The sequence below is a fragment of the Hylobates moloch genome, unplaced genomic scaffold, assembly GCF_009828535.3.
Source record: "Hylobates moloch isolate HMO894 unplaced genomic scaffold, HMol_V3 SCAFFOLD_7, whole genome shotgun sequence".
NCBI lineage: Eukaryota > Metazoa > Chordata > Mammalia > Primates > Hylobatidae > Hylobates > Hylobates moloch.
This window is the reverse complement of record NW_026652282.1, coordinates 60,032,091-60,051,849: the sequence shown is the minus strand read 5'-3', so window position 1 is coordinate 60,051,849 and position 19,759 is coordinate 60,032,091. Positions and strand designations below refer to the sequence as shown.

General features: G+C 45.6%; 1 protein-coding gene across 4 annotated transcripts in view; it reads left to right on the top strand.

The window, feature by feature from the left end:
* DMRTC1 (DMRT like family C1) overlaps positions 1-10,947 on the top strand; it is a 28,909-nt gene extending 17,962 nt beyond the window's left edge. For 2 of the 4 annotated variants that reach the window (XM_058441640.1, XM_058441637.1), the window contains exons 2-7: positions 7,163-7,320; positions 7,620-7,678; positions 7,993-8,126; positions 9,027-9,087; positions 9,272-9,419; positions 10,408-10,938. In XM_058441640.1, coding sequence (XP_058297623.1) covers positions 7,257-7,320; positions 7,620-7,678; positions 7,993-8,126; positions 9,027-9,087; positions 9,272-9,419; positions 10,408-10,520 — 579 coding nt within the window. In that variant the 5' untranslated portion in view covers positions 7,163-7,256 and the 3' untranslated portion in view covers positions 10,521-10,938. Of the gene's footprint in view, positions 1-3,580; positions 4,951-6,517; positions 7,003-7,162; positions 7,321-7,619; positions 7,679-7,992; positions 8,127-9,026; positions 9,088-9,271; positions 9,420-10,407 lie in introns of those variants that run through there. The other 2 variants (XM_058441638.1, XM_058441639.1) reach the window with 2 other exon arrangements.
* Positions 10,948-19,759: the final 8,812 nt, after the last annotated feature.

Genomic DNA, 19,759 nt, shown 5'->3' with positions numbered 1-19,759 from the left:
CCTTTCTAAGAGGCAGACATGATACCCAAATAACTGCACGATGAGTTCAATTTTTCATGCTACGAGCATGTCTTTGCAAATTGGAAAGTTCTTGGAGACAAAATTTCCCATGATTCATGCAATGCTAAAAGTAAGGTAGTTGAAGTTTTTCAGACTTTGAATCAATTATTCTCCCATATGGTTAGAAAGGTCTTGTATTACATGGACATTTGAGTGGCGACTTAGGTGAAGGCCTTCTGCGTTTTGTAAAATAGTATATATGGTCTCATAATTTTCTATTATGCGTTACGTAACTGAAATAACAATACCTTTTTACGATGTCTCCACCAAAAATGTGTGTGTGTGTGTGTGTCTTCTACAAGATCCAAGCCATTTTTTAGTTGGCCAAATTAATAACCTCAGATCCTCTTAATAATTATCACAAACTGCCTTTTTTGCTATTGCTGACCAATTAATTCTAATTTCAGGCAACGAATTTTGTCAATCTGATTAGACTGTTAGAAGGAAAATTCTTATCAAATTCATCATGTATTTGCTTACATTTCTCTTAATATTGTCCAGTTTATTCTCTTTACATTTCTTTCAACAAAACGAATAAACAGCTTGTGCTCTTTCTCTGCCACAGCAAATGCAACATCAACAACAACGAGGTGGGGGAGGGGGTGAGATGAGCTTTTTTTACATCAAAATGCCCATCCATAAAAGCAGAAATGAATTATAGAATTAGAGAAATCACCGTTTTTTAACCAACAAAGTAACAATCAAATCAGGCAAGAGCCCTGAATGAATACTAAGGCCAAGAGGTAAAATTTTGTTGGAGAGCAGAATATCCGCATGTCATCGAAATATCATGACAGACTACTTATTAATCACAAAGGGAGAGAAGTACCTTCCCAATGTAGTACTCTGTCTGAAAAATACCTTAGTTAAGTGATAAAACTGATGAATACAAACAGCATCACCGATAACTAGAGAAACTGGCGTTAGGAGCCTCCAGATGTGACATAATGTGAACTGCTCCTCACCTTCTTAATATTCGTACCCAAAGTGTCAAACGTAAATATAAACAAGAGGCAAACATCAGGCCAGCCCGTATTGTGGGACACTTTACAAGACAACAGGCCTCGGCTCTGGAAAAAATGTCATCGTCATGGAAGGTTTAAAAAATTGGTTGGGGTACTGTTTGCAATTAGAGGACACTAAAGAGACATGACAACTATGTGCAGGGTACCATGCTTGACTGGATTGTTGATCCCCCAAAAGTCTTTCAAAAGGATATTATTGGGACATTTGGTGAAAGTTAAATATGAACTGCATGTGAACTTGGATAATATTACCCCTTCATTGTTACATTTCTTCAACGTGATAATGGCACTGTGGTTTCATAGGAGTACATTCTAGTGTTCAGGAGGTGCATGCTGAAGTAACTGGGTGAAGTGTTTGGAACTGTTATGTGGTTAGGCAAGAAAAAAAATGACTGAGAGATAAAGCAATGGGATAATGTGAATCTAGGCATAAGATTGTTCATTGTATTACCCCCTCAGCTTTGTGTATTTTCAAAATAAAACGTTGAGGAAAATAGATTCCTCATATTTAGAGTTATGCACTGAAATGTTTACAAATCAAATAAGATACATTAAGATATCCACGTATGATTTTTGTACTTTTTTGATTTCTGATATTTGCTTGAAAATAATCTGGAGGAGGGGGAGAGGAGAGGATATGTATGAAATATGATTGGCCATGAGTCGTTAATGGTTGCAGTTGGGAGATGGATATTTGGAGGTTCCTTATGTTATCCTCTCTTGTGCTGTCATTCTCAAAATATGGTCCCCTACCAGTAGTGTTAGCATCACCAGGGAACTTGTTTGATAAGCAAACTCAGCCGAGCGCAGTGGCGCACGCCTGTAATCCCAGCACTTTGGGAGGCCCAGGCGGGTGGATCACCTGAGGTCAGGAGTTCGAGACCAGCCTGACCAACATGGAGAAACCCTGTCTCTACTGAAAATACAAAATTAACCGGGCGTGGTGGTGAATGCCTGTAATCCCAGCTACTCGGGAGGCTGAGGCAGGAGAATCGCTTGAACCCGGGTGGCGGAGTTTGCAGTGAGCCGAGATCGCACCACTGCACTGAAATCTGGGCAACAAGGTTTGTCGAAACTCCGTCAAAAAAAAAAAAGAAAAGAAAAGAAAAGAAAAGAAAAACAAAAAGCAAAGCAAAGAGAAAAAGCAAAGCAAAGCAAAGAGAAAAAGCAAAGCAAAGCAAACTCTGGGTCCCACCCCAGATCTTGTCGTCTGAGAATATAGATACAGAGCTCAGAAATCTTTGTTTTATCAAGCCCTCTGGGTGATTCTGATGCAAGCTAGTGTTTTAGGACCACTGCTCTAATGTACCATATACAAAACAATTAATACACCATAGCTAAGTTACATTTACTATGGGAGAGGAAAGCTGGTTTGACATTAGCAAAGCTGTAACTGGAAAGGGACCCGAGAGAAGTTTGTGTGTTGCTCATATATTTTGTTGCCTGTTTTAGATACTAATTGCATGCGTATATTTAATTTTTGAAAACTCATTAAGAGGCCTGGCTTGGTGGCTCACATCTATAATCCCAGCACTTTTGTCGGGCGGACTGCTTGGGCCCACGAGTTCACGATAGCCTGGGCAACATGGAGAAACCTCGTCTCTACAAAATATACGAAAATTAGCTGGGGATGGTGGCGTGTGCTTGTAGTTCCAAGTACTTGGGAGGCTGAGGCAGGAGGATTGCTTGAGCCCAGGAGGTGGAGGTTGCAGTGAGCCAAGATCACGACACTGCACTTCAGCAGCCTGGGTGACAGAGTGAGGGGCTGCTTTTTGTTTCTTCTTTGTTTACAAATCAAATAAAGAAAGCAACCCAAGGAAGGAAGAAGGAAGGAAGGAAGGAAGGAAGGGTGGGAGGGAGGGAGGAAGGAAGGAAGGAAGCAAGGAAGGAAGGGTGGGTGGGAGGGAGGGAGGAAGGAAGTAAGGAGAAAGAGAAAGAGAGAGAGAAAGAGAGAAAGAAAGGGAAAGAAAGAAAGAAAGAAAAAGAAAGAAAGAAAGAAAAAGAAAGAAAGAAAGAAAGAAAGAAAGAAAGAAAGAAAGAAAGAAAGAAAGAAAGAAAGAAAGAAAGAAAGAAAAAGAAAGAAAACTGATTAAGATATACATTTATGATTTTTTAACGTTTTGGATTATAAGTTAAACTTTGCTGAAGGTTTTGGAAAAAACCTGGACGTTACCTAGGCTGGGTATTCTAGAGATAGTGGATTCTCCCATAACTGATCCACAGATTCAGTGAAAATGCAATCCAAATCTGTTACAACCGAGTTCTTGGGAAACTTGAAATTGCATGCTGATTTATGCAGAAGGACAAAAGGCGTAAGACATGCGGGGGTGGAGGTGGTGTGGTGTAGGGAGAGAGGAAGAAGAAAGGAAGGAAGGAAGGAGGAAAGGAAAGAACAGAAAGGAAAGGAAGGGAAGGGAAGGGAAGGGAAGGGAAGGGAAAGGAAAGGAAAGGAAAGGAAAGGAAAGGAAAGGAAAGGAAAGGAAAGGAAAGGAAAGGAAAGGAAAGAAGGAAAGGAAAGGAAAGGAAAGGAAAGGAAAAGTTAAGGAAAACACAAGGAAACAATATTAATATGGAAATGCTGGCAGCATTCCTTTTAAAATCCGGAACAACCCAAAGAAGCCCAATTTTGCTGTCGCTATTAGATCTTGTACTAAATTTCCTAGCCAGCGCTGTTAAAAAACAAAGAGCCAACCAACCAAAAAACCAAAAAATACAAACAAAAAACCCCCATAACTTCAATTCTATTTCTACTATGCATAAACTCACAGATAATCCCAGAACGCCTACTATAGAGTTTGGCATGTTGACAGACTTTAAGATCAAGTCACGTTTTTAAAAGTTAAAGGCATTTCTGTAAATTAGATCCAAATAGAAATTGTCCTTTTAAACAGACATCAAGTACAAGAACAGCAACAATCTACAGTATCTTGGAATACATACAATAAACGATGTGCAAGATCTAAATATACAAAAGATGAAACTAAAAACTGAACTGAAAGATTAAAACATTAAGGACCCACGTAAGTGGAGACATCCCAAGCTGGTGAACAGGAAGGCTGAGTATTCTACAGATAGTAGATTCTCCCCCTAACTGATCCATAGATTCAGTGAAAATGCAGTCCAAAGCTGTTACGACTGAGTCTGCGGAGACTTGACATTGCATACTAACTCACGCAGAAGGACAAAAAAGCAAAGAATAGCAAAGATGTGTTTGGAGATGATGAACACCATGCAGGGACTTGCCCTAGCAGATGTCAAGATGTATTATGAAGTGAAAAAATTTAAGACAATTTAGTAGTGGTACAGGAATAGACACATTTATCTGTGGAACATAACAGGGAGTTCATAAACAGAGACACACAAATATGGACGAAAGTGTCTCCAAGCATCGTTCCCTGGGGGTTGCAAAGTCACCACCGATTGGGAAGCCGCGGCATAGAAATACGGATCGATCTTTAATCACATGCTGAATTTTTGAAAGATAAACTACAAAATACCAAGTACATGAGTTAAAAATGCACGCACACACAATATTTCACACCCAAAGGGAGACTAATCTGGGAAACAAGCCTTGGGGAACATAAAGCTCAACGATCACTTCAGGATTTCTTGACTGACCTAGCACAGGGAGCAGGAGAAGCTACCGGGAGGTGATGGGGGCGTGACCTCAGAACGTGAGCGTCAAGAGATCTCGAGGTTCATTGGTCGCCAGCCACAGCGGCGGGAGGTCAAAGGCAGCGCAAGAGCTCATGGGCCTTTGTGGCAAGGGCGGGAAGGGACGCAGAAGCTGGATCTTCCCTCAGACCGTCTGACTGGTTCTGACTTGCTGGAGGCTGAGGCAACCACAGGCTGACATCAGAATTAGGTCCTCGTTCTCCACGCCTCTTATTTCCTCCCACCCTCCTGAGCCAGATTCCCAACCCCTTCCCCTCTCTGCTACCTCAGCAGGGAACCCCCATCTGCTCCTGATGTCCCATCGCACCCTTAGCTCTCCCGGAACCCCTTTTGGGAGGACTCCTTGCTCCAGCCCCCTGAGCCCTGGCCTTTGGCCAATGAGGCAGGACTCATGCATGGGATTGCTTTTGATTCAGAGGTCCGGGAGGGAGTGGATGGATGATTGGGCTTCCTGAGGAAGTGGTGCACTCCAGGGTGGTGGGACTGCGTGTGTGGGGTGGGGTGGGGGTGGGGAGAGATGGTGTGCTCAAGCACAAATGTTGAAGTGTGCAGAGGATTATGGAAGATTTTGAGGAGGCTGTGGAGGGAATGTGTGGGTTTGCGTGAAAGCAGAAAAGGTGTGTCAGTCCAAGAGAAACACTACTGCACTGAGGAGTTCCCTAGTGGCTAGATCAGAACCTGACACTTCATAGGAGGCTCAGCAGGTACCTCCTGAATGAAGAATCAAGGGAATCGGCCGGGCCCAGTGGCTCACGCCTGTAATCCCAGCACCTTGGGAGGCCGAGGCAGGTGAATCAGCCTGGCCAACATGTGAAACTCCGTCTCTATTAAAAAATACAAAAAATGGCCGGGCGGGGTGGCTCACGCCTGTAATCCCAGCACTTTGGGAGGCCGAGGCGGGCAGATCACGAGGTCAGGAGATCGAGACCATCCTGGCTAACACGGTGAAACCCCGTCTCTACTAAAAATACAAAAAAATTAGCCGGGCGTGATGACGGGCACCTGTAGTACCAGCTACGCGGGAGGCTGAGGCAGGAGAATGGCGTGAACCCGGGAGGCGGGGCTTGCAGTGAGCCGAGATTGCGCCACTGCACTCCCTCCTGGGCGACAGAGAGAGACTCCGTCTCAAAAAAAAAAAAAAAAAAAAAAAAACCACAAAAACTTAGCCAGGCGTGGTGGCAGGCACCTGTAATCCCAGCTACTCGGGAGGATGAGGCAGGAGAATCACTTGAACCCGGGAGGCAGAGGTTGCGGTGAGCCGAGATCACACCATTGCACTCCAGCCTGGGTAACAAAAGTGAAACTCCGTCTCCAAAAAAAAAAAAAAAGAATCAAGGGGATGCATGAAGGGATGCATGAAATTAGTAACTGAGAGAGGGCCAGGGATCCAGGAGAACAATATGATTTCATGGGATACTAGAGGGAAATCAGCCCAAAGGGGGAGCAAGGGAATAGTTAAGTGTAAGGTGGAGTATAAGGAAAAAATCAGCATGAATCAGCTTGCAATGTGAGGGGAAAATTGAATATAGGGCATAGAAGAGACTGACAGTGGAATTGAGTGGTGGTGGCACAAAATCCTGTGTGGGGAGTGAATGAATGCGGGAGGTTCGGAAGAGAATTGGTGAAGTGGATGCCAGGAATAATACTTGGGTTTGGCAGAGTGCAGGATGATACACAAGAAGGGGGTGTAGTAATGGTGGAAGAGGGCACGGGAGTGCATGTGCATGCCTGAAAGTGGGGTCTATGGTGAAGTGACGGTAAGCGAGGAGAATAATGACTGCATTGAATGGGTATGGGATCCATTCCAAGAGTTTCTTGGGAAGGGGCTATGTGTGAGTGGGGCTTCTGGGAAGGAGGCAACATGAGCAAGGAGGCCGCAGTGAAGGTTGGCGAAAACCACGGGAGAAGAAGGGGAGGGAAGGCAATCTGATTCCAGCGGTGAGAAGGATGCAGAAGGAGCATTCAGCCACCTCAGATAGGGTTTTCCAAGGGCAGAGGAAGTACGTTGGGGGTAGGGGATCATGTGGCCATTCTGACCTCCGCTCCTGACCCTAGAAGCGTGGATCCCATGTGTCTGAACCTCCATTTCCCTATGGATGTACTGAGGACAAATAAATACCTGCTGCACCCTGCTGCCCCTCTGACTCTGAATGCACCACAGGGCGTCAGACTGGAGCCCCATGGGGGACTGAACTTGGCCCCAGAAGAGCTATAGGTTGCTGTGACCGCTGCCACAACCACGGTATCACTGCCCAAATCAGGGGCCACAAGCATTTCAGCCTCTTCCAGGCCTGCGAGTGTCACAACTGTGCCCTCTTCTCATGAGTTTGGTGTCTGAGATGCGGGGGGGCCAGACTTCCTCTAAATGGGACTAATCTTAGCCCTGCAATCCTTTACTTCAGAGAACGCCTCAGGGTCTTGCCTGCTGTGAGTGCCTTGAAGAGGGAGCAGCAGGCACGATCAAAGAGACACCTGGCTCAAGGACCAATAAGGAGTATGGCTGCCCCTCCCAAAGCTCCCATCCGTGTCAGGAATTTGACCATCAGAGCAGGAGTCCTCAGTGAGTGTTTCTGGCAAGGGAGGGAGCCAGAGTTTGGGTGGAGGAAGCATGAGTAGTTCTGTCACCAGTCCTGTCACAGAATTGCAGTGCGACCTGGGGCAAGTTGCTCCCTGGACCTTAGTGTGCCCAGGTGCAAAATGTCACCAATGTTATCTACCAAGTGTTTGTAGGGAGGAGAGAGCTGGGGGACAGGGGAATCGAAGAGCTCCATGGTGAGATGAGACCTGAGACTGGAGGTGGGGTGAAGTGGGGTGGGATTGGGGGAAAGACTCACCAAAGCTGTTCCTGGTCCTTCACAGCTGGGAAGGAGAACAACATGCTGCAGCCCGAGACCCACATCTTCACAGCCCCGGAGGAGGTAAGGAGAGTCGGTGACCAGTCGGGTAGGCTCCCACCCAGGCACTGTCCAGACATCTTTCACTGTGTCCCAAGGACATGGGTTTCATCTCCAATCCTATCACCAGCTCACCATGTGACCTTGGGAAATATCACTTCTCCTCCCTGGGCCTCAGTTTCCCCAGTTGCAAAATGAAAGGCAAGACTGGCTGGTCTTCAAGGTCTTCAGAGCTCTGACATTCTAGGCTCCTATCCTCATCCTAAAACATGTCCACACCTCCTCTCTCCATGGCCGGCCTGGTACCTGACTGCAACCTGTGCTCTCTGTCCCCGCAGGGGAGCTCCCAAGGGGCTCTGCTGCTTGGCCAGGCCCCAGAACCTTTGTCTCTGCCCTGTACTCCAGCGACCCTGGAGCAGCAACTGCTTTCTCCTTCTGGGGATCCCCACAGGGCCCCTGCCCTGCCCAGCATGTGAGTAGCGTGAGGACCATGGAGCAGGTTGTGTCTTGTGTGCCTAACCTTGTCCTTGATGCCATGGGAGACGGAAGAGGAAGAGGGGGAGGAGGAGGAGGGGGAGGAGGAGGGGGAGGAGGGGGAGGAGGAGGAGGAGGTGGAGGGGGAGGAGGAGGTGGGAGAGGAGGAGGAGGAGGAGGAGGAGGAGGAGGAGGAGGGCAAGGCAGCATCTAATACTAACGGGCAAGGACAGGGCTCTCCTAGCTTTGCTATTTTCTATTTGTGAGACTTTGGACAAGTGATTTTATGTGTCTGAACCTCCATTTCCCTATGGAGGTACTGAGGACAATATTCTATACCCATAGCATTGAAAAGAGAACTGGCACAAGGCCTGCCACATAGTAGGGCTTCGACAAATGGGGGTTGTTATGCCACATGAAACAGGTGGATGGGGTAGAAGGTCCTGCTGAAAGGTGGGGTCCGTGCTGGCGAGGGCCACAGAGGCCCAGGGCAAAGCCCAGAGGCCGTCAGAGAAAGCTTCCTGGAGACCCTTCAAGACCCATGGGGACTGGGCAATATGGAAGTGAGAACCAGTCCCTGAACAGGGACAGTAATCACATCTCTCCAGGTGTTTTGCAAATTAAAACACAGACACCTGTAATTTCCCGTGATTTTCACCATTGCCCTGGGAGGAAAGAGCTGGTAGGAATAAGCGTCCCTGTCAGGAAAGAGAGGTATGGAAAAGAAACCTGGCCAAGCAGGAGCAGGGACTTGCCCCAGCCACAATGACTAATGGTCCAGCAGGCATTGGGATTCTCACATCCAGATACTGCAAAATCCTGCCCCTCTTTCTGTCTACTGGTAGTATGTGTCCGCCAGCGGATTTAATCCCCTGGCCTCTCCTTTCCTTGTTTCTAGATGCTCAACTCTGATCCTCCAGCCCTGTGCCACCCTTGACCCTCTTCTACTGCAGCCACAGGTCCTGGGAAAGTAGTGGGGTCCAGAACGCTGGGACGGGCGGAGTTTAGTGGATGGGAAGAGCAGAAGGCCTTGGTGGGGGTGGGGGAGGAGGTTGAGGGAACAGGGGGCTGAAGGGGCACTTGTCGTATTGGGAAGAGGTGTAGTTTCCCAGTGCCTATTCTCTCACGCACTTTCCTTTGCAGGTTCCCAAAGTCTCTGACCAGGCTTTGGTTTCTGCCCACTCAGAGTGGCAGCGGAAGCTGGAGGCCGCTGAGGCTCTGCTGACTCTGAGAAACTCTGTCCAGGCCCCTCCTGACTCCATCTCCCTGCACCAGCCTTGCAACCCACCAGGTAGCCTGCTCCCTGAAAGGAGAACACAGGGTGGGAATAGCTGGGGAATGGGGGTCGTTGTGGTAAGCAGGTTCTAACTGAAAAATCAGAGTCAGTAAGTTGAATCTCCTTGGGGCCAGGCACCCAAGCTCCTCAGTATGACTCCCGAGATGGTGGTTGAGGGCTGTTTAGTGAATCTTCGGTTTATTGAGCTTTGTGCGCAACAGCAAGCGTTCAGTGCCCTGATGTCAAGAAAGAAGGAAGCTGAGGCCCTGAGAGTCGCAGGGACTTGCCCTCTCTGATATGCGTGCAGCGTGTCAAGTGGAAGAACCGGCCCTCTTGACTTTCTATGCTCAGGGCCTATGCTCAGCCCCCTGTGGCCTACTGTGGTCTGGGGAGGACATACAGAGGTGATAAGGGGCTTGGTCTGGAAGGAGGTCTGGTCTCTGCCTTCCGGGAGCTTCCAATCTAGATGTGGAGCCTGGATGCCCTTGCAAGCTGTGTTTTGTGGCCAGATTTTAACGATGTGCCCAGAGAGGAGGGGCTGGAGGAGCTCCGAGGGGGGGATAAACAACTGGGGAGGCTGGGAGGTAAGGCTAGGCATTCCCAGGTCCAAATGGTGAACGGAGCATGGCGTGCCAGTGAAGAAACACCCCTGGAGGGACTGCTGGAACAGAAAGGGATGAGGCTGGAGAGGATACCAATCACAGAGCTCTGACAGGTCAGGCTGAGGAGGCTGGACCAGCAACTGTGGGTAGTGAGGAGCCAGGGAACGTTTTCTGAGCTGGGGAGAACAATTTCAGAGACCCTGAGCTTGACAAAAAGAGTTGTGGTGGCTTTGATGGAAGGATTGGGGGAGGCAAGATGGGAGATGGGGAAATCAGAGAGGAAGAGGTCTATGCAACAGTCCAGGTGACAAATCTTTGGTTGGGCGGGACGCATAAAAAGAGTAGATCTGGAAGGGGATGTGGATGTGACCTGGCTCTGGCCCCTTCCTTTCTGTCCACAGCTCCTGCTGGAGATAAAGGATTCCAGCCTCCCAGCCCCTCTCTCCGCCCCAGGCCAGCCAGCTCCATCTCGCTGCCTATTGGACATCTGGGGTGCATCTCCCTCTTGAGCTAGGAACCCAGAGGAGGAGGCCTCAATAGAGCACTGCCTATTTGGTATCCAGTTTCTGAATGTGCAAAATGGTTAACGTCCAAAACGCTTAACATCTTTTTTTAAAGCCTTCAGGTGTTTTATAAGCTTTTTATTATATGGGGCAATTCCTTGGCTGAGGGTGGATATTCTTGTACCTCTATTCCTTACTCTTTTGGATGCTGGGGCCTTTTTCTGTCTCATAAAGACAGGATTGTGCAATCTAAGTTGATCAGTCTCTCAGTGGGGTTCTGTGTGAGTTCATATGCCAGAGTTTTTATTCGTCTTGTGATTGCTGACATACCTGTGCACCCATGTGTACACCCATGCATGTGGAAACATGAAGATGTTTTCACTTTGTGTCTAGGTTTATGTACGTGAACAAATAATAAACTGTTGTTGTTATAAGGCACTGTGGTATACGGGTTGTTTGTTACCACAGTATAACCCAGACTATCGCGACTCTAACCGATTTGTTCAATTCATGTTTCAAAGTGAGAATCACCTTATCCAATAACTGGGATTTCCTAACATGGCTAGATAAGAAAATGGTAGAAGAGAAAGAGTAGGATATTTATTCATTGAGCAATTAAGTACCTACCCTCTGCCTGGCATAGACTGTTTCCAGTTGCCCAGAGGGCCATAAGTGGCAATGCCTGTAGGATCAAGCAGATCATGTAAATGAGTAGAGCAGGCCCGATGGGCTCTGGCCAAACTGACGGTGTATGCTCTGCGTAAGTGGGCAGCTGCTGCTTGGCTCCAGGCAATTGTTGCCATGCAGGGATAGCGACTCATGCTGGCCAAATTGACTGTTTTTTCAAGAGAAGATGGAATTCTAGATTTCTATATAAAATCACTCGACTTGTAAACGTTGGCTCGGGTTTCTTCTTTAAGCCCTATATCTGGGCCAAACCAGACTTCCATGAAGGACGGTTTTGGCCAATGGAAATGCCAGTTTTATTCTAGACCAATGTGAATTTTACAGTGGGGGAAACTGAGGCCAATCAGAACAAGAAGAATCAAACAGGGGAAATGAGTTAGACTCAGACCCTATTTTTGAAGGGCCCATGAAATATGAGGAAGCATCACTACCTTTTATTTATTCTGTGCTCACCGCACTAAGCACATACAGCCTCACGGCAACTTTGCAAGCTAAGCATTATTATTGCCATGTTGCCTATGAGGAAACACACTTAAAGAATGAAAGTGACTTGCAGAAGTGGTTTGGGGGAAATTTTAAGCCAAAGATCAGTGAACACTCCCTTGTCTTTACCAGGCCCTAAATCAGCGAATAATTCGATTTTTTAACAAAGCATTGAATAAAAGGTTCAAAACTCAAAGCAACAAACATCAGTCAGAGGGTTTTTCCAAAATAGTCCCTTTATTTCTTACTCAGGGTAACACCATGTAGTAATCGATCAGATCTTTCTTACCTGCACTGGTTTCCCAGTCCTCTGCTGATATTCTAAACAAATGAAGACCTGGAGACCCCCACCAGGCAGAAAGACAGCTCAACTGGATATGCCTGGATATGAGCCCTTTTCCATGCTATTATCTCCCTCCTTTCTTCCCTCCCAGTACTTTACCCAAGACAATTGATTCGGATGACATCCAATTGCAACTTGTCCTTCCTTTTTTGAGACCCCGAGAAGTCAGGATTCTTATATTCTTGATCCAATGGCAGAGAAACAAACGTGCAAAGTCACTCAGACTCGGAGCAAGACTAGACTGAAGTCCATCTCACACCTTCCTTCCTTCCCTGATTTGTTACTCGAACAAGTGATCCCAAAGCCCCTCCTTTCCTAGTGATGGATGAACGAGTCCACATATTTCTGGAGGAATGAAGCGGTAGTACCTGGAAGAGGACTAAGATCCTGCTATGAAATCGTGTCCTAGGCACACCACAGTCCCACAGTTGACTTGGGTAAAAGAGGAGGCATATTTTGGTTAAAGGATGTGGCATGAGAAGAGGGAGGAAAAACAGAAATAAAGTGATGGGCATTGGGGGAAGGAGTGAGGCCCTTTTCCCTGTGCCCTTTTATTTTCCTGATGCCCCCCTCCCCTCATACACACACACACTTTTTCTAAAGTCTCATAATGGTGTATTTTTGGCATCTTAGGACATCTTTGTGAATGTTAAATATCAAACCTTTCTCGTGTACTTCCCTTAGCTGTGTACTACCCCTGTTCATAGATTTAAAACACTGCTGTGTAGAGCACTGTGAGTTGTGTCTTGACTCGTGTGTGTCACATAACAGCATTGGTTAGATCTGAGCATACCCATCACATCAGAGCTTCTGTAGAGTGGATCAATTTCAACCATTAGTGTGCACGTACAGGTTTAGCAACTGGCTCTCAGGGGAAAGGAAGGTTGGGGGAAATGCCCTGGGTTGTTGCATTTGCTGAAGGCAAGATATCAAAGTGATGTCAGTGAACGCAGAGTTGGGAAGAGATGTATTTTTACCTTTCGGATACCATAAATGTGAATAACCACAAGAACACAGATAACAGTACAACGTAGAAAAATAATTAGGGATTGATTTTTTTTTAGCATATATTATGTTTGTTTTCAATATAATTGATGTGATTGTTAGTTTATATAATGTAGTTTTTAATAATGGCTGTATTTAACAACTGGCTCACAAAATTCTTGAAAATCTTATGGTTGGCTCTTCTGTTCTGGTAAGAGCCAGCTCCAGCACTCCGCCACTTTCAACCCTTGCCCAGAAAGACGGCTTTTCCAAAGTAGGTTTCGCTAACACTGCAGGGCCATAAAGGGCTGCTACTGCTGGTTTCTGACCAAGAACAGCCTAAGATGTACGGGAAAGTATTATTTTTAAATTAAAAACCGGAAAGATCTGGGACAAATATTGAGCGGAATAAACAGTCAAAACCATTTATGTGGGAATGTGCATTCTTGGAGGGGGCCAAAGTCAGGTAGAGGTGAGTGGTAGGGGCCGGGCGCGGTGGCTCACGCTTGTAATCCCAGCACTTTGGGAGGCCGAGGCGGGCGGATCACGAGGTCAGGAGATCGAGACCACGGTGAAACCCTGTCTCTACTAAAAATACAAAAAAAATAAGCCGGGCGTGGTGGCAGGCGCCTGTAGTCCCAGCTACTCGGAGAGGCTGAGGCAGGAGAATGGCGTGAACCCGGGAGGCGGAGCTTGCAGTGAGCCGAGACTGCGCCACTGCACTCCAGCCTGGGCGACAGAGCAAGACTCCGTCTCAAAAAAAAAAAAAAAAAAAAAGAAGTGAGTGGTAATGATCTCAGAATTAGCAAAACCCATCCATACAAGGTTATATTCAACAGATTTCTCTTTTCTTTTTTGTCACCAGATTTCTTAAAGACTAAAGAAATGGGGGCGACCAGTATTACCTGGCCATTGGACCTGTATCTCTCTTTAGAGAGACTGACGTTCATTACACTCCCGCCTCCTGCTTAGATAAATGCTGCATAAGCTGTTAATACATAAACTTCTCCACCTTGCCTTTTTTAAAAAACTTAAAAACATATCCTTGAGGCTACCTGATCGCCAAGCTGAGAACAGTGTTATTTCAGTGAATGGATGTACTGACCACACTATTATGCATCTTGTGAAGCATTTAAAGTCACACATATAAGAAAAATTTCTATAAATGCCACTTGTTCCCCATGTTGAGAACTGTGTTATTTCAGTGAGTAGATGTGTTAGCTACAATGTGATGCATGTACTGAAGTGGTTAAAGACACATGAATAAACAAAGTTACTAAAAGTGAAAAAAGAGAAATCCTGGAGGCCGGCGTGGTGGCTCACGCCTGTAATCCCAACATTTTGGGAGGCCGAGGCAGGCGGATCACTTGAGGTCAGGAGTTTGAGACCAGTCTGGCCAACATGGTAAAACCCCGTCTCTACTAAAAATACAAAAATTAGTCAGGCGTGGTAGTGGGCGCCTGTAATCCCGGCTACTCAGGAGGCTGAGGCAGGAGAATTGTTTGAACCCGGGAGGCAGAGGCCGCAGTGAACTAAGATCGCGTCACTGCTCTCCAGCCTGGGCGACAGAGCGAGACTCCACCTCAGAAAAAAAAAGATATCCTTGAGATCACTCCACAGTCCTCCCTGGAGACATCCCTCACTCCTCACAACAGCTAGAGGGTACTCCATTGTGTGGACCTTCCATAGTGTGGTCAACTGGTCTTCTACTGATGGACACTCTGGTTGTTTCTATTCTTGCTATTATTTTATTTTATTTTTTCTTTTAGTAGAAACGGGGTTTCACCATGTTAGCCAGGCTGGTCTCGAACTCCTGACCTCAGGTGATCCACCTGCCTGGGCCTCCCAAAGTGCTGGGATTACAGGCGTGAGCCACCGCACCTGGGTGTCGCTATTATTTTAAAATATGGCTGCAATGGATAGGCTCCTGACATAATCTTTAGCAATTTTTATATCACTACGTCTTTGGGATTGATCCCTAGATGTACCATTGCTGCTTAAAAGGTGAAAACACAAGGTATCTTGCTCATTACTGTCAAATAACTCTTCAAGAAGGATGGACCATTTGCCTTTTCCCCATCAATATCGGAGAGAGAAAGTTTTCCCAGCATCTCACCAGTAGTATTGCCAGATTTTTGAATTTGCCCATCTGTTAGGAGATAAATGACATATTAGTGCGTACATTAACTTGCATTTCCCTTCATATGTGCAAGGCTGCCCATCTTTTCCATACGGTTAAGAGAAATTCCTGTTTTCTTTATTCTTATGTACTTTTAGTTTATAGTTTTGGCCCAGTTAGTATAGGGGCCTTGGCATTTTCTCCTTTCCAAGAAAAGTTCTTTATGTCTTAGGGGTATATTAGGACAGTTACCTTTTCTTCTGATCTAAGTCGTAAATCATTTTTCCTGTTTGTCATGAATCTTTTTACCTCATTGATAGTGTTTTGTTTCATTGTTTGCCATGCAAAAGCATTTTATGTTTCCTTAATAAACTTTATCAATATTTTGCCTTATATCTTTTTGGTTTTTAGTCGTAGCTAGGAAAGATTTCCCACTCTAAATATAGAGAAGATTGTCTCCTGTCACACTGTAAACTCTGGTCCACTTGAAATGTATCCTTGTGTGTGGTGTGAGGGAGAGATCCAGTTTTTCCAATACCACTTGTCAAAAAGTTCCCCCATGGGAGTGATATCAGCATGACAGCAGTCAAGAAAGCTACAGGCCCTCCTTCCCTGATAGAGACATTAACTTAACAACATTGTATAAACCTAAATACCTCTGTGAGAATTGTAGAGATCACTGGACAAGCTACAGCACATTGGCCCTTGTAAAACCAAGAAGGGATTCCAGCGACAGGGGTAGGAAAATTCCCAGCATTCAGCATCCCCCTTTTGCCCCTCCCTCTACATGGTGTAGTGTGGAACACTAGGAAAAAAAAAAAAATCATGAATTCTGGGCCCCTCCCTTGGGATAAGAACAAGAGAGTGGACCATACATACAACGTTCTGGCTTGTTTGGGGGCTATTTGAGGGACTGGTTTCTGTCTTGCCTGACTTGGAAGGCTGAAGCAACCTGAGATAGAGTCTGGAAGCTCCTGAAAACGAAAGTGCACAGCAGGTAAGAGCTGCAGTTATGTAGGTAGACGCCAGGGGCAACAAGGCATTACAAAAGGTTTGAGAGGTCCTAGAACCTCCAGCCAATTGGTGAAGGTCTTCCTATGCACCAAGCTGGTATGCAAAGACTGGGAGAAGTGATTGTTTCTTCAAATGCCCAAATCCCAACAAAAGATTTCAAGACATACAAATCAACTGGGGAAGATGGCCCAGTCACTGGAGCAAAACAACACTCCAGGAGCCAGCCCTAAAGAAATGTAGACCTAAGAGCTGCCTGACAAAGAATTTAAAGTAATTGTCATAAAGATGTTCAATGAGCTAAAACAGAACACAGAGAGACAACTAAATGAAATCGGGAAAATGAAGCATGAACGAAATGAGAATATTGACAAAGAAATTAACACTATAACAAAGAACCACGCAGATTCTAGGGATGAAAAAATAATAAAATAATTTAACTGCAAAATTCACTGGAGGTGTTCAATAGACCACTTGATAAGGCAGAAGAATTATCAAGCTTGAAGGCAGGTCATTTGAAATCATCATGTCAGAGGAGCAAGAGAATAAAAGAACCAAGAAAAGTGAAGATAGACAAGGGACTTATGGGACACCACCAAGTGAACTAGTATATGCATTATGGTAATCTCAGTAGGAGAAGACAGAAAGAGAGAGAGCTCATTTGAAGAAGTAATGGCTGAAAACTTCCTAAATCTGCGGGAAAAAAAATTGACACAAAGATCCAAGAAGCTCAAAAAATCCCACCAAGGTTAAATCCAAAGAGAACCACACATTATACTCAAACTGCCTAAAGACAAAGACAAAGAGAGAATCTCAACAGCAGCAAGAGACATTTGGTCACATACAAGGCTACTTTCATAATATTATAAATGGATTTCTGAGAAGAAACTTTGCAGATCAGAAGCAAGTAGGATGATATATTCAAAGCGTTGACATTAAAAAAAATAAGAAGAAAGAGGGGTGGAGCCAAGATGGCCAAAGAGAAACAGCTCCCGTCTACAGCTCCCAGCGTTAGCGACGCAGAAGACAGGTGATTTCTGCATTTCCATCTGAGGTACCGGGTTCATCTCACTAGGGAGTGCCAGACAGTGGGTGCGGGACAGTGGGTGCAGCGCACCGTGCGCGAGCCGAAGCAGGGCGAGGCATTGCCTCACTCGGGAAGCGCAAGGGGTCAGGGAGTTCCCTTTCCTAGTCAAAGAAAGGGGTGGCAGACGGCACCTGGAAAATCGGGTCACTCCCACCCTAATACTGCGCTTTTCCGACGGGCTTAAAAAACGGCACACCAGGAGATTATATCCCGCACCTGGCTCGGAGGGTCCTACGCCCACGGAGTCTCGCTGATTGCTAGCACAGCAGTCTGAGATCAAACTGCAAGGCGGCAGCGAGGCTGGGGGAGGGGTGCCTGCCATTGCCCAGGCTTGGTTATGTAAACAAAGCAGCCGGGAAGCTTGAACTGGGTGGAGCCCACCACAGCTCAAGGAGGCCTGCCTGCCTCTGTAGGCTCCACCTCTGGGGGCAGGGCACAGACAAACAGGAAGACAGCAGTAACCGCCGCAGACTTTTTTTAAAAAATATATATATATATATTTTTATTATACTTTAGGTTTTAGGGTACATGTGCACAATGTGCATGTTTGTTACATATGTATCCATGTGCCATGTTGATTTCCTGCGCCCATTAACTCGTCATTTAGCATTAGGTATATCTCCTAATGCTGTCCCTCCCCCCGCCCCCAACCCCACAACAGTCCCCGGAGTGTGGTGTTCCCCTTCCTGTGTCCATGAGTTCTCATTGTTCAATTCCCACCTATGAGTGAGAACATGCGGTGTTTGGTTTTTTGTCCTTGCGATAGTTTACTGAGAATGATGGTTTCCAGTTTCATCCATGTCTCTACAAAGGACATGAACTCATCATTTTTTATGGCTGCATAGTATTCCATGGTGTATATGTGCCACATTTTCTTAATCCAGTCTATCGTTGTTGGACATTTCGGTTGGTTCCAAGTCTTTGCTATTGTGAATAGTGCCGCAATAAACATACGTGTGCATGTGTCTCTATAGCAGCATGATTTATAGTCCTTTGGGTGTATACCCAGTAATGGGATGGCTGGGTCAAATGGTATTTCTAGTTCTAGATCCCTGAGGAATTGCCACACTGACTTCCACAATGGTTGAACTGGTTTACAGTCCCACCAACAGTGTAAAAGTGTTCCTATTTCTCCACATCCTCTCCAGCACCTGTTGTTTCCAGATTTTTTAATGATGGCCATTCTAACTTGTGTGAGATGGTATCTCACTGTGGTTTTGATTTGCATTTCTCTGATGGCCAGTGATGATGAGCATTTCTTCATGTGTTTTTTGGCTGCATAAATGTCTTCTTTTGAGAAGTGTCTGTTCATGTCCTTTGCCCACTTTTTGATGGGGTTGTTTGTTTTTTTCTTGTAAATTTGTTTGAGTTCATTGTAGATTCTGGATATTAGCCCTTTGTCAGTTGAGTAGGTTGCAAAAATTTTCTCCCATTTTGTAGGTTGCCTGTTCACTCTGATGGTAGTTTCTTTTGCTGTGCAGAAGCGCTTTAGTTTAATTAGATCCCAATTGTCAATTTTGGCTTTTGTTGCCATTGCTTTTGGTGTTTCAGACATGAAGTCCTTGCCCATGCCTATGTCCTGAATGGTATTGCCCAGGCTTTCTTCTAGGGTTTTTAAGGTTTTAGGTCTAACATGTAAGTCTTTAATCCATCTTGAGTTAATTTTTGTATAAGGTGTAAGGCGGGGATCCATTTTCAGCTTTATACATATGGCTAGCCAGTATTCCCAGCACCATTTATTAAATAGGGAATCCTTTCCCCATTTGTTGTTTTTGTCAGAGATCAGGTGGTTGTAGATATGCATCACCATCATCAAAGACCAAAGGTAGATAAAACCACAAAGATGGGGAAAAAACAAAGCAGAAAAACTGGAAACTCTAAAATCAGAGCATCTCTCCTTCTCCAAAGGAACGCAACTCCTCACCAGCAATGGAACAAAGCTGGATGGAGAATGACTTTGATGAGTTGAGAGAAGAAGGCTTCAGACGATCAAACTACTCCGAGCTACAGGAGGAAATTCAAACCAATGGCAAAGAAGTTAAAAACCGTGAAAAAAAAATTAGACGAATGGATAACTAGAATAACCAACGCAGAGAAGTCCTTAAAGGAGCTGATGGAGCTGAAAACCAAGGCTCGAGAACTAAGTGAAGAATGCAGAAGCCTCAGGAGCCGATGCGATCAACTGGAAGAAAGGGTATCAGTGATGGAAGATGAAATGAATGAAATGAAGCAAGAAGGGAAGTTTGGAGAAAAAAGAATAAAAAGAAATAAACAAAGCCTCCAAGAAATATGGGACTATGTGAAAAGACCAAATCTACGTCTGATCGGTGTACCTGAAAATGACGGGGAGAATGGAAACCAGTTGGAAAACACCCTGCAGGATATCATCCAGGAGAACTTCCCGAATCTAGCAAGGCAGGCCAACATTCAGATTCAGGAAATAGACAGAACGCCACAAAGATACTCCTCAAGAAGGGCAACTCCAAGACACATAATTGTCAGATTCACCACAGTTGAAATGAAGGAAAAAATGTTA